The sequence below is a fragment of the Oryza glaberrima genome, chromosome 3 (assembly GCF_000147395.1).
Source record: "Oryza glaberrima chromosome 3, OglaRS2, whole genome shotgun sequence".
Taxonomy (NCBI): Eukaryota; Viridiplantae; Streptophyta; class Magnoliopsida; order Poales; family Poaceae; genus Oryza; species Oryza glaberrima.
The window spans coordinates 33,270,397-33,283,126 of NC_068328.1; the positions used below are offsets into that span (position 1 = coordinate 33,270,397).

General features: G+C 41.3%; 1 protein-coding gene across 1 annotated transcript; it reads right to left on the reverse strand.

Moving 5' to 3' along the window:
• Positions 1–7,242: 7,242 nt before the first annotated feature.
• Positions 7,243–11,072, reverse strand: LOC127768662 (uncharacterized). Its single transcript, XM_052294280.1, has 7 exons — positions 10,761–11,072; positions 9,666–10,280; positions 8,651–9,191; positions 8,197–8,297; positions 8,042–8,122; positions 7,826–7,953; positions 7,243–7,693 (listed from the first exon to the last, which is right to left on the reverse strand). Exons 2-7 carry the CDS (start codon positions 10,221–10,223, stop codon positions 7,552–7,554), a joined length of 1,551 nt encoding a protein of 516 aa, XP_052150240.1. The 5' UTR covers positions 10,224–10,280; positions 10,761–11,072; the 3' UTR covers positions 7,243–7,551.
• Positions 11,073–12,730: the final 1,658 nt, after the last annotated feature.

Here is a 12,730-nt window from a genome sequence, read left to right on the forward strand (position 1 = left end):
GCCTATCTATCAACCGTAGCCGTAGGTATCGCCATCGTCTCGTCTCCTCCGGGGACCATGCATGCAAGTATGCAACCTCCATCGATGGAGGTATCGCTTCTCTCTCTATCTATCTCTCTCTCTCTCTCTATCTATCTATCTCTCTAAGCTATAAGCTTAGAAGTATAGTGTGTACTATGGCTAATATACGGGGTATATATCATCACAAAACATAGCTTGTATTATTGCATGATTAATTAAGTAATAACTAATATTTTTTAAGAAATAGATTAATATGTTTTTAAACAACTTTTGTATATATATTTTTATAAATTAAAAACACATTGTTTAGTAGATTGAAAAGCGTGCGCGTGGAAAATGATCGAGAGAGGTGAGTTGGAAAAACTAGGAGAAGAACACTAGTAGAGCAAGTTTAATAGTATAGCCCACTACTAGCTCTAATTCATCTATAGCCAATCTAATAGCATTGGTGGAGAAACTGTCTTTACTCCCGGTTTATAACCCCCCTATAGTCCCGGTTTCCTAACCGGGACTACGAATCCGGGACTAAAGATCGCTATCTTTAGTCCCGGGCGAAATAACCGGGAGTAAAGATCTATCTTTAGTCCCGGTTGATAACACCAACCGGGACTAAAGAGAGGGATCTTTAGTCCCGGTTGGTAACACCAAGCTGGACTAAAGAGAGGATAGGGACAATCCCAGATGGTCCTTTTTTTTGTTACTTTTTTATTTTCTCCTGAATAGGATGGCATGCACATCCGAAATCAAACCCCAAATCCCAAATAAAGTAACATCTCAAATCCACATCACAAATCCCAAATCCACATCACAAATCTTATAGTTATTTATACACATAAATCTAAAACATCACAAATCCTAAAAAAATTACACACAAATCAAATACATCACATATTATACATCTCAAATCCATACAATGAATCACAAAATTACATCTCAGTGAATCACAAAATATCAAAAAAAAAAAAAGAGACGGCCATCTGCGCCGCACGCCTATATACTATTGAAAAAAAAAAGGGAGGGGGGAGAAGAGAGGAGGATCGATTTGTGGGTGAGGAAGTGGTTGTGATTGTTGAGGAGAGGATAAGGACTAGGGATTATATACTATGTTGAATTTTAGTCCCGGTTGGTATTACCAACCGGGACTAAAGATCTAAATGATCTTTACTCCCGGTTGGTACTACCAACTAGAACTAAAGTGGTAATCTTTAGTCCCGGTTGGTAGAGAATATGCATTTCGAAATGAAAAGCTATCCCCAGAAAACAAAGAAAACGAATAGGGGCGTAGTGAAGGCGCGTAGCGATGATAATGTTAACAATCTTCTGGATGAGCTCATTGCTCGGACTCGCATATACTTGTTCTATGCTCTACAGGCTAATCTGAGTAAAGAGGAGGCGCGAAGCGTGAGATGGACGAGAGAACACACACGATCGGCACATAGCCTTCAAAGTCGTTTTTTTATTGGTAGACACCGAGAAGGGAGCCCTTGATCCTAGATCAGTAAGAGAAAGACGTAATGAACCGGACAGAGACTCCCTTGCTTTATTCAGTCATGACATGGAGCTTCGGCCAATCAAGCCTAGGTGCGGAAATAAAGTAAATGAATTCTATTCAAGCAAGACTTGATCCAAATGGATCCCCTCAATCCCTAGTCTTCCATAACGCGTATTGGACTTATGTTTCCTCCTCCTCGAAGATGATGGATCTATCTGGTCCGGTTACGACCATTCTTTATGGCTCTGTACCAATAGTACAGATTCGATTTAGGCTCTTTAAAGAATCACCCAACTGGTTTTTTTGCTTTTTAGCAGTAATCAGAAAGTTAGCTCTTTTTCCAGACCAGTGGCCTTGGAGTTCATCCCCGTCCTCTGCCAGGTGAGAAGGAAGATGAGAGATACGTTCCTTAGAAGTCGTCTTCAACTTTCTTCCAGGAAAGCCCTCAACCGGGACTAAAGATCATCAGCCCCCTGACATGCCTCTGACAGAGGATGAACTGGGACTAAAAATCATCTTTAGTCCCGGTTGGTGTTACCAACCGGGACTAAATATCAAAAATTTTTTAACCAGGACTATTGTGGAATTTGGTCGACCGACCAAAGATGGTTTCTCCACCGGTGTAGCTAATTCATACAATAGGTGCTTAATTACCATACTATATTAATATATGGTCCCACCTATTCTATACACACATTGCGTCTTGCAGTTCGCGCTGCAGCTGGCTACAGATATATAGCCCGCTGCTCTTCCCTCTCATCTTTTATCTCAATAAATATGTTTACAGCTGGCTAATAGTCCGCTACTATACTTGCTCTCGTATGGCTGCATATCGTCGTCTGTGCGGTTTGGCGATCCCTATAAGTGCGTGACGCACGCGCGCGCGCGAGCCTTCATTTCATGTGTGTGCCCGATGGTGCATGGAATGGTGGCGGCACGCGTGCACAGTGATCGATCGGCGGAGGTCCGTCACATGCATTAATTCTCTCACGGACCTGATCATCCACATATATATATATAGTGTACAGGCATGTCCATTTCTGGATGTCCCTTTGTGACTAAGCCCGAATTAACCGTACGTGGTACGTATATGAATGTGCACGCGCATGCATCTACTAGTACGTACTATCATGCGTGCATGCTTCTTCTTCTTCGATCTCCCCACGGGGACTTACGTACGATTAATTGATCTGCTTCTACTGCTCAAAACACACATAAAGATACAAGATATGTGGACCTGTACATACTTAGTCTAAATATAATTTTGTTATGTGTGTCTCTATAAAAAAAAATACTACTACCACATAAGCAGGTAGTAGTAAATAGTACCAGCATTCATCAATCTGTTTTGGATGAGGTTAACGCAGAAGCAGCGCGGTTACCGTGAAAACCGTATGGTTACCATAAGAATTGCTATGGTTTCAATAACAGAAAAAATTACCGCATGTGATAATCGTGATAACCACACGGTTCTACAAACGCTGGGAAGTACTGATACTACACTAGGAAGAGATCAGAGATGTAGGCCGACGCAGGGCGGTATGTATGGATGGATGGTCGTAGAGGATCCGGGGCACGCGTGCTGCGAGTTGTGTCAGCGAGGAGAGCGATGGGCAATCATCATTCCCTTTGCCTCTCTTTCCCTTCTCTCCCAGCCAACGCAACGCTCTCTCTTCATCACCTCCATGTCCCTTTCTTCTTCCTCTCTCTCTCATCCATCGGCCACACACACGTGACGCTCATGCCGTCATGTCTCTCTCTGTATCCCTAATATTCTCTCTCTAATTATCATTGCTGGTAATCACTGCATGCCCATCCAATTAACCACTTTCTACACCAACACCTATCTTAACCTTTGTTTCTCTCTCTCTCTCTTTCTTTCTAATGGCCCCCGGCCGGCCCTTCCATTCCTTTTGCCTTATCTTCTCTTTTTGATCCGGCTGGTCTCCAATTCATGAGCTATATATCCATATGTGTTCTCTCATGATCTAAGCTAGCTAGTTATATCCTGCAGAGTTTGTATTGCATATGGCTTTGCACTTTGCACTCTTTCTTGGAAAAGCGGTAGCCTTTCCCCCTTAACTTCTGCGATAATCGCAGTGCGCAGGTCAAACCTCACATGCAACCATTATATTATATTTATATATGAATTTTAAATTTTAATTGCACAAATACATTTGTATACATATGGCGCATGTGGTGCACTGTATATTCATAGATTTTATGCCTGGACTATACTACTACTCCCTCCGTTTCGAAATGTTTGACGCTGTTGACTTTTTTAAACATGTTTGACAGTTCGTCTTATTCAAAAAATTTAAGTAATTATTACATCTTTTCCTATCATTTGATTCATTGTTAAATATATTTTTATGTAGGCATATAATTTTACATATTTCACAAAAGTTTTTGAATAAGACGAACGGTCAAACATGTGCTAAAAAGTCAACGGTGTCAAACATTTCGAAATGGAGGGAGTATTCATCATAAAATATTTAATTTATCTCTATAACGCAGTAAATAATCTGCGTTAATAATCAGGTTGTTAATCTATCTCAAATGCGGCTTTAATTAGGTAATTAAAAAATGTGACGCATTTCATTCGATACAAAAACATTCTCTGAAAGAAAACTGAAATTAACAGTAAATTAAGAATGGCATCTAGGTCGGCGGCGGCAGCCAGAATGCAGTGCTGCAAAATTACTCATTGGAGATGAAACAGGGAAAAGCGAGGTGATCGAGATGCTGGAGGCAATGAGGATGGGAGAGGTTCGCTTTTGACATGCGCGCTCGAGAGCCCATGATTAACACTTACCACTGCGACCCAACCGAGGAAGACGACGACGATCATTCTCAATTTCTCATGGACGGCATGTGTGTCTGTGTCATGTGTGTTTGGGCAAAAGGTGAGCAATATGTGCATGGGTCGTCGTCGGAGAATGCTACTCCCTCCGTTCCATAATATAAAAGATAATGGGTAGATGTGATAAATTTGGACAGATCATTTGTCCAGATTAATTGTACTGGAATGTGTGATCATATCCACCCATTATCCCTTATATTATGGGATGGAGGGACCGAGGGAGTACTATCAATGCATTCGTCCCAAAATACTCGTCTCTTTAGGATTCAAATTTCATCTCAAAATACTTGTCACTGTAGAATGCTAGTTATCACATCAATCACTTTCTATCCAAAAATTCTCACTTTGTCCACAATAACCATTCCACTTTCTATCGTGCATTATTCAATAAGAGGTATTATAATTTTTAAATTAAATTTTAATCTATCCTTAACAATCTAGAACGATAACTATTATGAAACAGAGGGAGTACTACACAAGTACTAGCAAGGAGAATGACCGAAAAGATGAGAGGAGAGATCTCCAGAGAGTCTACTGCTGCCAATGCTTTGCCATGTCTCCTTGCCTCTCCTGATCATTCATATGCTGGCCGGCCTGCAGCAAAAAAAGACAGGGAAAAAGGGAAAGGGATTTTTGGAGTATGAATGTCCAGAGCTGCTACCATTATGATAAAGCTGCTGATCTGTCCTTGGATCGTGTGTGCTTAGCTGCTCATCGATCACTTCATCAGCAGCATGTGTGTTTGTGTATGTGGCTCTCATCACTGATCACATTCATTCGATCTCGCCATGCTCAAAAGAAGAGACAGACATTCTCCCTAGTACTGTAGGAGAGAGTACCATTGTTGTCAGTGGTAAAAAAAAAAACATGCTTGTTGCAAAAATAAAAATAAAAGTCACTTTTCCCGGCAAGATGATGTACTGATCTACAGCTACTTTTGCTGGATAACACGATGCACGAAACAGAGCGTGGTAGACAAGTACTATTCCTTTCTTCAGTTCAAAAAGGTTTAATGGGTATATATCCATCATGGTGCCATTGTTCATATATGTATATGCCGTCCTACTACTTTTACGTTTTGGAAGAGATAAAACCTAAACCATTGATAAATCTATATCTCACTATGGTGTTGAGTAGCATGTATTTTTTTTTTTAGAATCGTATAGCTACATGCATGAACTGAAAAATCTAGTGACGTGGCTCTCATTGTTTGAACTAACAGCTTATATGTAAGCCGTGGAGAAATGAACGAAGAAACAAAAAAATATCAATAAAATTTTTATATCTAGTTTTCAGCAGTTAAATATAAAAGCCAATGTTAAAAGGTAAGTTATGATAAAAAAAAATCAAAAACAAACTTCTTTCTAAGTTTAAATTTTTAGTACTAGCTATGGTTGATAAGTTAACAAAGAAGACGATAATTAAGAGTCAATCAGCAGCAATTAATTACTCCTACTAAATGGCAAAATCACGAAGCTACTCACAACATACTGCATCATCAAGACGTAGAGATTACTCCAGCTACCACTAGCACTTGCTACCAGTCTACTGCATGCTTCGGTTGAAATGTCACACAGAAACAGGTTTCAGTTTTTCTCTAGACAACCTACTGTAGAGGCAAGCAGGCGCTACAGTAACGGGCACTTGTCCCGTGGGGGATTCAGTTATAAAAGCCAATCCACATATGCCTCGGATTTCGTGTCACTGTCAGATTGTGACCGTTCCTTGTTTGAGGCCAACGAAGAAAAGATGGAAGAAATAATAATTAAAGAGGAGGAAAAGATGGGGAACAATTTTGTTCCTGGAATTGTAGGAATAAAAGTGAGCTGCTGCCTGCAATGCATGGACAGTAACAACAATGTGTGACATATGATCTTGGCTCAAGTGAATGAAGAGAAAGATGCCATTCTTTTCAGCTGAAAATATATGCCCCAGCTTTTGCAAGACAGGTAGATCGAGTAGCTTCTCTCTCTCTCCTGATATACTTTCGAGCTACAGTTTTATGCGCACTGAAAGCTGGTCATGGACTAGTGGCTACAGAAGCAGCTCCATTGTATGTTGGCTTCTCAACCATAGCTAAAATTTAAGTTTTGTAACATAATTTTGAGGTTTTTTTAATCGTAGTTTATTTTCAACATCAGCTTTTAAATAGCTAAAAATATAAAGATAAAAGTTTTACATTTAAATCATTTTTAAGTTATTTGTTTATTTTTTTTCACAGCTTATCCGTCGTAGAACAAACGATGATGATGAGAGAGAGTGAGTTGCAGTAACAGTAAAGGCAGAGGTCAATTCGTTTTGAGAGTTTTGGGCCACTCAAAAGCTAGTTGACTTGGAGTAGTAAGCAAGCATACAAAACCCCCATCACTTTTGGTTATCCTCTTGTGATTACATGATGGAAGTGAAACGGAATGGATTGGAGAGGTCAACACGTTCGCATAGTGCGATCATATCCATACGAATCGAACGTACAGGACGTGTTTATCTTTTTCTGGTCAACACGATTGCATTGGCAGCTTTGGCGGAGTGCCTGCAACTAGTGCATTATCGCACGATTGGTATGACCTGTTACCACTTCATTGATCCATGCATTTTTGTTTCTTTTGCTATAGTAGCAGCATGTACTTGTATGTCCTAATGCTATGGTCAAATTAGTAGCAACCAAGCATGTTCATGTGCAAGGCCCAGCCCATCTTCTATTTCTCAGTTTGGCCCAGCAAAATTGTTACCAGTCTCAAGCCGGCAACTTGCTTCTGAAGAGCAGAGCAGAACAGGTGACCTCTGAACTCCTGATGCTGCCACTCTTGTTAACTGGTTTGTAATAGCCAACTGCTGCAAAGTGCAAACAGAGAGACAATTTTCAAGATGATTTCATGACCAACGATGACGAGTAGGATGATCACTGTACAACTAATGTATACATCACTCTCATTCATCTGACTACCACCTAAATTAATCCTTAATCGAGAACACTGCAGCTGCATCCACAACGAGTCAAAAGGATGGCCAGCAGCAGGCGACACCCCCTCTGTTGGCTGGTTGATTGTTAGGACTGGCAAAAGGTAACATTGGCAACACAAGAACAAGCAGCAAAGGTGGCAAATGGAACTAGCACAATTCTCCAGTTCCACAAAACAGTCACGATTGCCTCACCACCATCCTTTAATTTCTGAGATCAGCATGTTAGCGTCTCAGAGCTTCCCTGGACAGCCTTGTAGCACTGCAGGCTGCAGAGCGGAAGCTTCGTCTTCGAGTCCCGGTACTTGTATGGATTTGTGCATGAAGGGCCTGCACATTTCTCCCTTGGAGGTGGATAGCTGGGAAGATGGATAAAGCAAATGGAGTTGAATGTAAGTGCATAACTTCAAAATGGATCAATACATGGATTCTATGCTTGACGTAAACTTGGAAAAACTTAAAAGATGCACAGATGGGGTACTATATGTAACCTGATAGGCTTGGAGTCAAATATGCTAGGGAGGCCCATCTTATCAGGAAATGTGACAACAGTTCCTTCTGGCCCCATGACACATTGGATGCAGTTCCTTCTATATTCTTCTGTTTTTTCTTGCTTTTCCTGGAAAAAAAGGTGAGAGGAAGGGTAAAATGAGTCTACTGTACCATGAACAGAAATGTAGCAACAATAAAAACTTATGGCATAGTACCTTCTCATCCCGCTCTTTCTGTTTCCTCTCCTCTTTTTTCTTCTCAATATCAATACCCAGGATTTTCCTCACTGCTTCGGCCTGTACAGTAGGAGCTAGTAAGCTTGGCTATGCAAAAGGCGAAAAACTAGGAAACTCTTAGGGACTAGGCTAACCTGTTGTTCCCTCTCTGCCTTCTCAACTTGCAATTTACGCCTCTGAGCCGCTTCTGCCTTTTTGGCTTGTGCCTCCACTTCAGAAGCCTTATCCTTTTGCCCTGTAGTAGTAATTAACAATGGCATTTAGTATCAGATCTAAGGCAACACATTAATGTCAATAAATAGCTACTCCCTCCGGGCTGATAATATTAGTCGTTTTTAACAAGGGTAAAGTCAAACTTTAAAATCTTTGACTACAAATAATTTCTAAAATATTTATCTTAAAAATATGAAAATCATGTGTAGATTAGTCTTAAAAAGTACTTCAATAAAATTATATATTTGTTGATATTTCTATATATATTATAATAGAAAATAGTTGTCAAAGTTACTTTTTGGAGACCGTGCTCTTGTCCAAAACAACAAGTATTATCAACCCGGAGGGAGTACATATATAAGCTAGAGATTATACTTCTCGATGAAGCAGTTGGTAATCCATCAGGAAATTCAATCAGAGTTTCACCATTGCCACCTCTGCCTTGAAGAGCACGCTGCCTGGTTATAAGGCCAGTAGTTTCATTCTTTACATCTGAATGTGAATCAGCTTCACTTAGTCTCTTCTTTGGCTCATCCATCTCAGGTTCCTCTTCAATAAAATCATCGCTATCCACCAGTTTCAACTTCTTCCTACCATCCCTGCCAGATCGGTACATAGTGAAGTCTTCGTCCACTTCATATGGAAGGCTCTTGTTTTTGGAAACCTTTGACAGCCTCTTTTTCTTAATATCATCTTCAAGAGATTCATCATACTCTCCAGCATGGTCAGTAGCTATAGATTGTTCTGGCACAACCTTAGCTATCTTAAATTTTACAAGATAGCCTGATCCACCATCTTCATCACCAGAATCACCATCAAGTGTTCGCTTCTTAGGAATCCGTTTGCTCTTGCGAACAAGGTCTGAAGATGGTGAAACATCATGCTTATCTTGGTGATGTTTGTGCCCACCAGAATCCTAAAAACAAAAGATGGGACTATCTTAGAACTCAAAATGAATTAAAAGCTCAGCTGTGAAATTGCCAATTATATTATACCATTAATTACTTGTGGATGTTGAAAAGTCATGGGCAACCATAAAAAGAGACACTAACATGGTGCAGTGAAATGACAATAATGAACACCCAGTGCAATATCTAGGTTATAATTGTATCAATCTTAGTTGCATATTGGCAAAAAATGCACGGTGACTAAGTGATTCAAGCTTTCAAAAATAGCATTGCAGTAAGAAGTGATGAGTGAAAGCATCTCATGCACCATTTATGAGAAATTTAAGCGATGGGTGGACACATCTTCCACAAGACCCATGCATAAATCAAAGATCAGTTCACATGAAATTGTGAAGATATGATTATTGCAACAAAATAAGGTAAAGCATTGAATACACGAGAAGACCACAATTTCCTTCCCCAATTAAATGCAGATAACAAACCTTTTGCTTATGCCGGTGAGAAGAGCCATCTGATGTGCCGAGCGTGCCACCATCACTTGCCTCTTGGATGTTTTTTGTATGTAGAGGTCGAGTAATCCCGCTAACCTTGAGCTTTACTTTTCTCAAACCTGGCATACTAGTAGTGTCTTTTGGAGGCAAATGCTGACCATCAGGGGATCCAGAGTTTCTTGTGCAGGCAAGAGCCAGGACCCCCTCACTAGTATGCTTGCCATCCTTTGATTTGCTGCTCTTATTTTGTTCATCATGGTCTCCTGCAGCTCTATTATCATCTCTCTTTATTTTTCTGGACGCGTCACTCCTGTGTGGTACGGATCCCCTAGCCTCAGGGCCATTGAGGTACAACTCCTTGTGCCGATGCCCACTGCCCTCAACGCCAGCATCATCTTCCGGGGAGATGCTCCGCGACGGCGTGCACGAGAGGTCCTTGAACTCACTAATGAGCTGCTCCTTCGATCTCGGCTTCCTTGAAGCAACACTCCTGGGCCTCTTCAAAACTGCTTCCGCCGCATTCAGTGGAGGGTTGCCATGCCCCTCCATTACAGGACACCCTGATCTCCCAAATCAGGCGCCTACCGACTTAGCTACCCGTGGTACCTGCGTGGTAATCAAGCACGCCATTACAACCATGATTCGGAAACAAGTCTCAATCAGCACACAGATACATACGGTGACTAGAATCCTCATTGCCGGAACACTAAAAGTCTATGCTAAAATCGTAGTACTACATATTTAATCAACGAGATGCAGCCCCCCAAACATGGCCGACCATGAAAGCGATAGCATCAGCGGATAGACCCCGTACGGAATTCAACGGAGAACCCGCCCAAACTAACCAAACCCCGAAATAATCATACATAACCACCAACCTAGAGCGAAACAGCGCAATGAATCAAAACCTGGCGGCATAAACCCCTGGAGATTATTCAAAACCCTGCGAAACCTTAACGATGAGGACCAACCAAACCGAACAGCGGAGAGGAACCCCCCAAGCAAGCGAGCAGCCCAGGCAGCCCAGCCACCGCCACAGCGACTAGCCACAAAACCCTAGGGCAAACAGGATTACAGGCTACTCACCTCAATCCAGCAGGAGCCGCCCGCCCCGGCGGCGGCGGCGGCGAGTGGCGGGAAGGAGGAGGGGGAGCTAGGGTTAGGGTTCGGCGGGGGAGTAGGGTATTGGGCTGGGCCCGTGGCGACGATGAGGTGAGGGGGATTTGGGGGGGAAGGAGAGCGAGGAGGGGGGCTGGGGGTTGGGGGGGTCTCGTGGTGGAAGGGACGCGTAGTTTCTCTCATCTCTCCCGCTCCGCTTCGCGCTGCTGCGCACGCGCCCCGACGCCGTTGCGTGCCTCCCTCCCTCCCTCCCTCCTTCCTCCGTCCGCCTCCCTCTCTCTCCGGATGGCGCCGTCCTCTCGCTTTTGCTTACCCCGAATCCTTTTCCTTTTTTTTTCTTTGTTTGTTTGTTTCTCTTTTTTTTTTGAGTATTTTAAAAACTGCAGCAAGTTTTTTAATGAAAAGCTTTTAGAATAATTAAAATATAATTAAATTGTAATAATAAGCTACATTGTAAGATCTTACACGTGACATGTGTGAAAAATTTTTTCTGGCAGTTTTTTTTCCTTCATGCACAAATCTCAAGGCGATCCAATAGTCACAAATCTAAAAGTTTGAGGGGGCAGAAATAACTTGCGGGAGTTTTCTAGCAATTCTGGTTTTTTTTTCTCTCTTTTTGTTTTGTGTTGCTTATTGTCTTTTCTCTCTTTTTTTTTCCCTTTTCTCTCTGTATGTGTGTTGGCCTATTGAGAGCCTCTACGTATGCCACGAGCAGCATGGGAAATGAGTCATGTGATCTTGCGATGTGTGTCCGAATAAGTCAAACCCGTTACTGTCTTCAAGGGCGAAGGCAAGTCTAGAGTAGTTAGGGCTTGAGCCTTATACTTACCTTCAAAATCATGTATAAATTGTGTTAAATCACCTTGTAATTTTAAGGAAAAATCAACGATCCATTGATTGAGTCCTAGGTTAGCGCTAGTCTGTACTCCCTCCGTCCTAAAATAAGCGCAGCCATGAATTTACGTGTCCAATTTTGACCGTCTGTCTTATTTGAATTTTTTTATAATTAGTTTTTTTATTGTTATTAGATTATAAAATATAAATATTACTTTATACGTGAATTATGTTTTCTAGTTTTTTCAAAAAAAAAGACGAACAATTAAAGTTGAACACGGAAACTCATGACTGTGTTTATTTTGGGATGGAGGGAGTAGCAATTTCTGGCTCTGCCACTGATTGTCTTGACGCATGGCAATTTGTCAAAATTACGCATACATTGGATTACCCAGGCCAAACGATCTCAGTATGTAGGTTTACATTTGGCCTGGGTCTATTTTTGGTATAGCAAACATTCCTCAAATTACCTATTACGCCTATGATTAGTATGATTGTGTCCGGATCGTTTCGCTGTATCGCAGATAATTACTATAATTGAGAGGAGAACGGTAAATTAACGTCATGGGAGCAGCATTTTCACTTTAGCACTTTGATCTCGTTCATACATTTCCATTTCGGAAGAAAAACAAGAGCCTAATGCAATTGCCTAGGATCCAATTACATTAGGAAGACGGCCATATTTCACAAGGAGATACAGTAATAGTTGCAAAACGTACCATGCTAGAGCCAATTCTAATTAATCCATTCACACTTAAAACAGTAGCAACGTTCTAGGCCGAGTTTACTTCCAAACTATTTCTTCAAACTTCCAACTTTTCCATCACATCAAAACTTTTCTATACATACAAACTTCCAACTTTTCCGTCACATCGTTTGGTAAAATCTAAACCGAGAAGCCTCTCGGTTTAGCGTTAACCAGCGACGAACCAATTTGTGAGAAGGATTGCTACATGTGCTGACGTGCATGCTTGTTTTTCCTCTTAGACATGCATGTCTTTTTCTTCATTCTTATAAAGTTTTCTCTCAAATTACTTATCCGATCTATAATCCGATTACACCATTGTCGTTACAATTAAATCTTCACAACAAGATCTTACATG

What these genes read in the sequence shown, in the direction of transcription:
- LOC127768662 (XM_052294280.1), bottom strand. Translation starts at nt 10,223, where the DNA reads ATGGAGGGGCATGGCAACCCTCCACTGAATGCGGCGGAAGCAGTTTTG. An exon ending in AGGCAGAGAGGGAACAACAG is followed by an intron (nt 8,123 to 8,196) that starts GTTAGCCTAGTC and finishes CCTACTGTACAG; the next exon opens with GCCGAAGCAGTGAGGAAAAT. An exon ending in TTTGACTCCAAGCCTATCAG is followed by an intron (nt 7,694 to 7,825) that starts GTTACATATAGT and finishes CCATCTTCCCAG; the next exon opens with CTATCCACCTCCAAGGGAGA.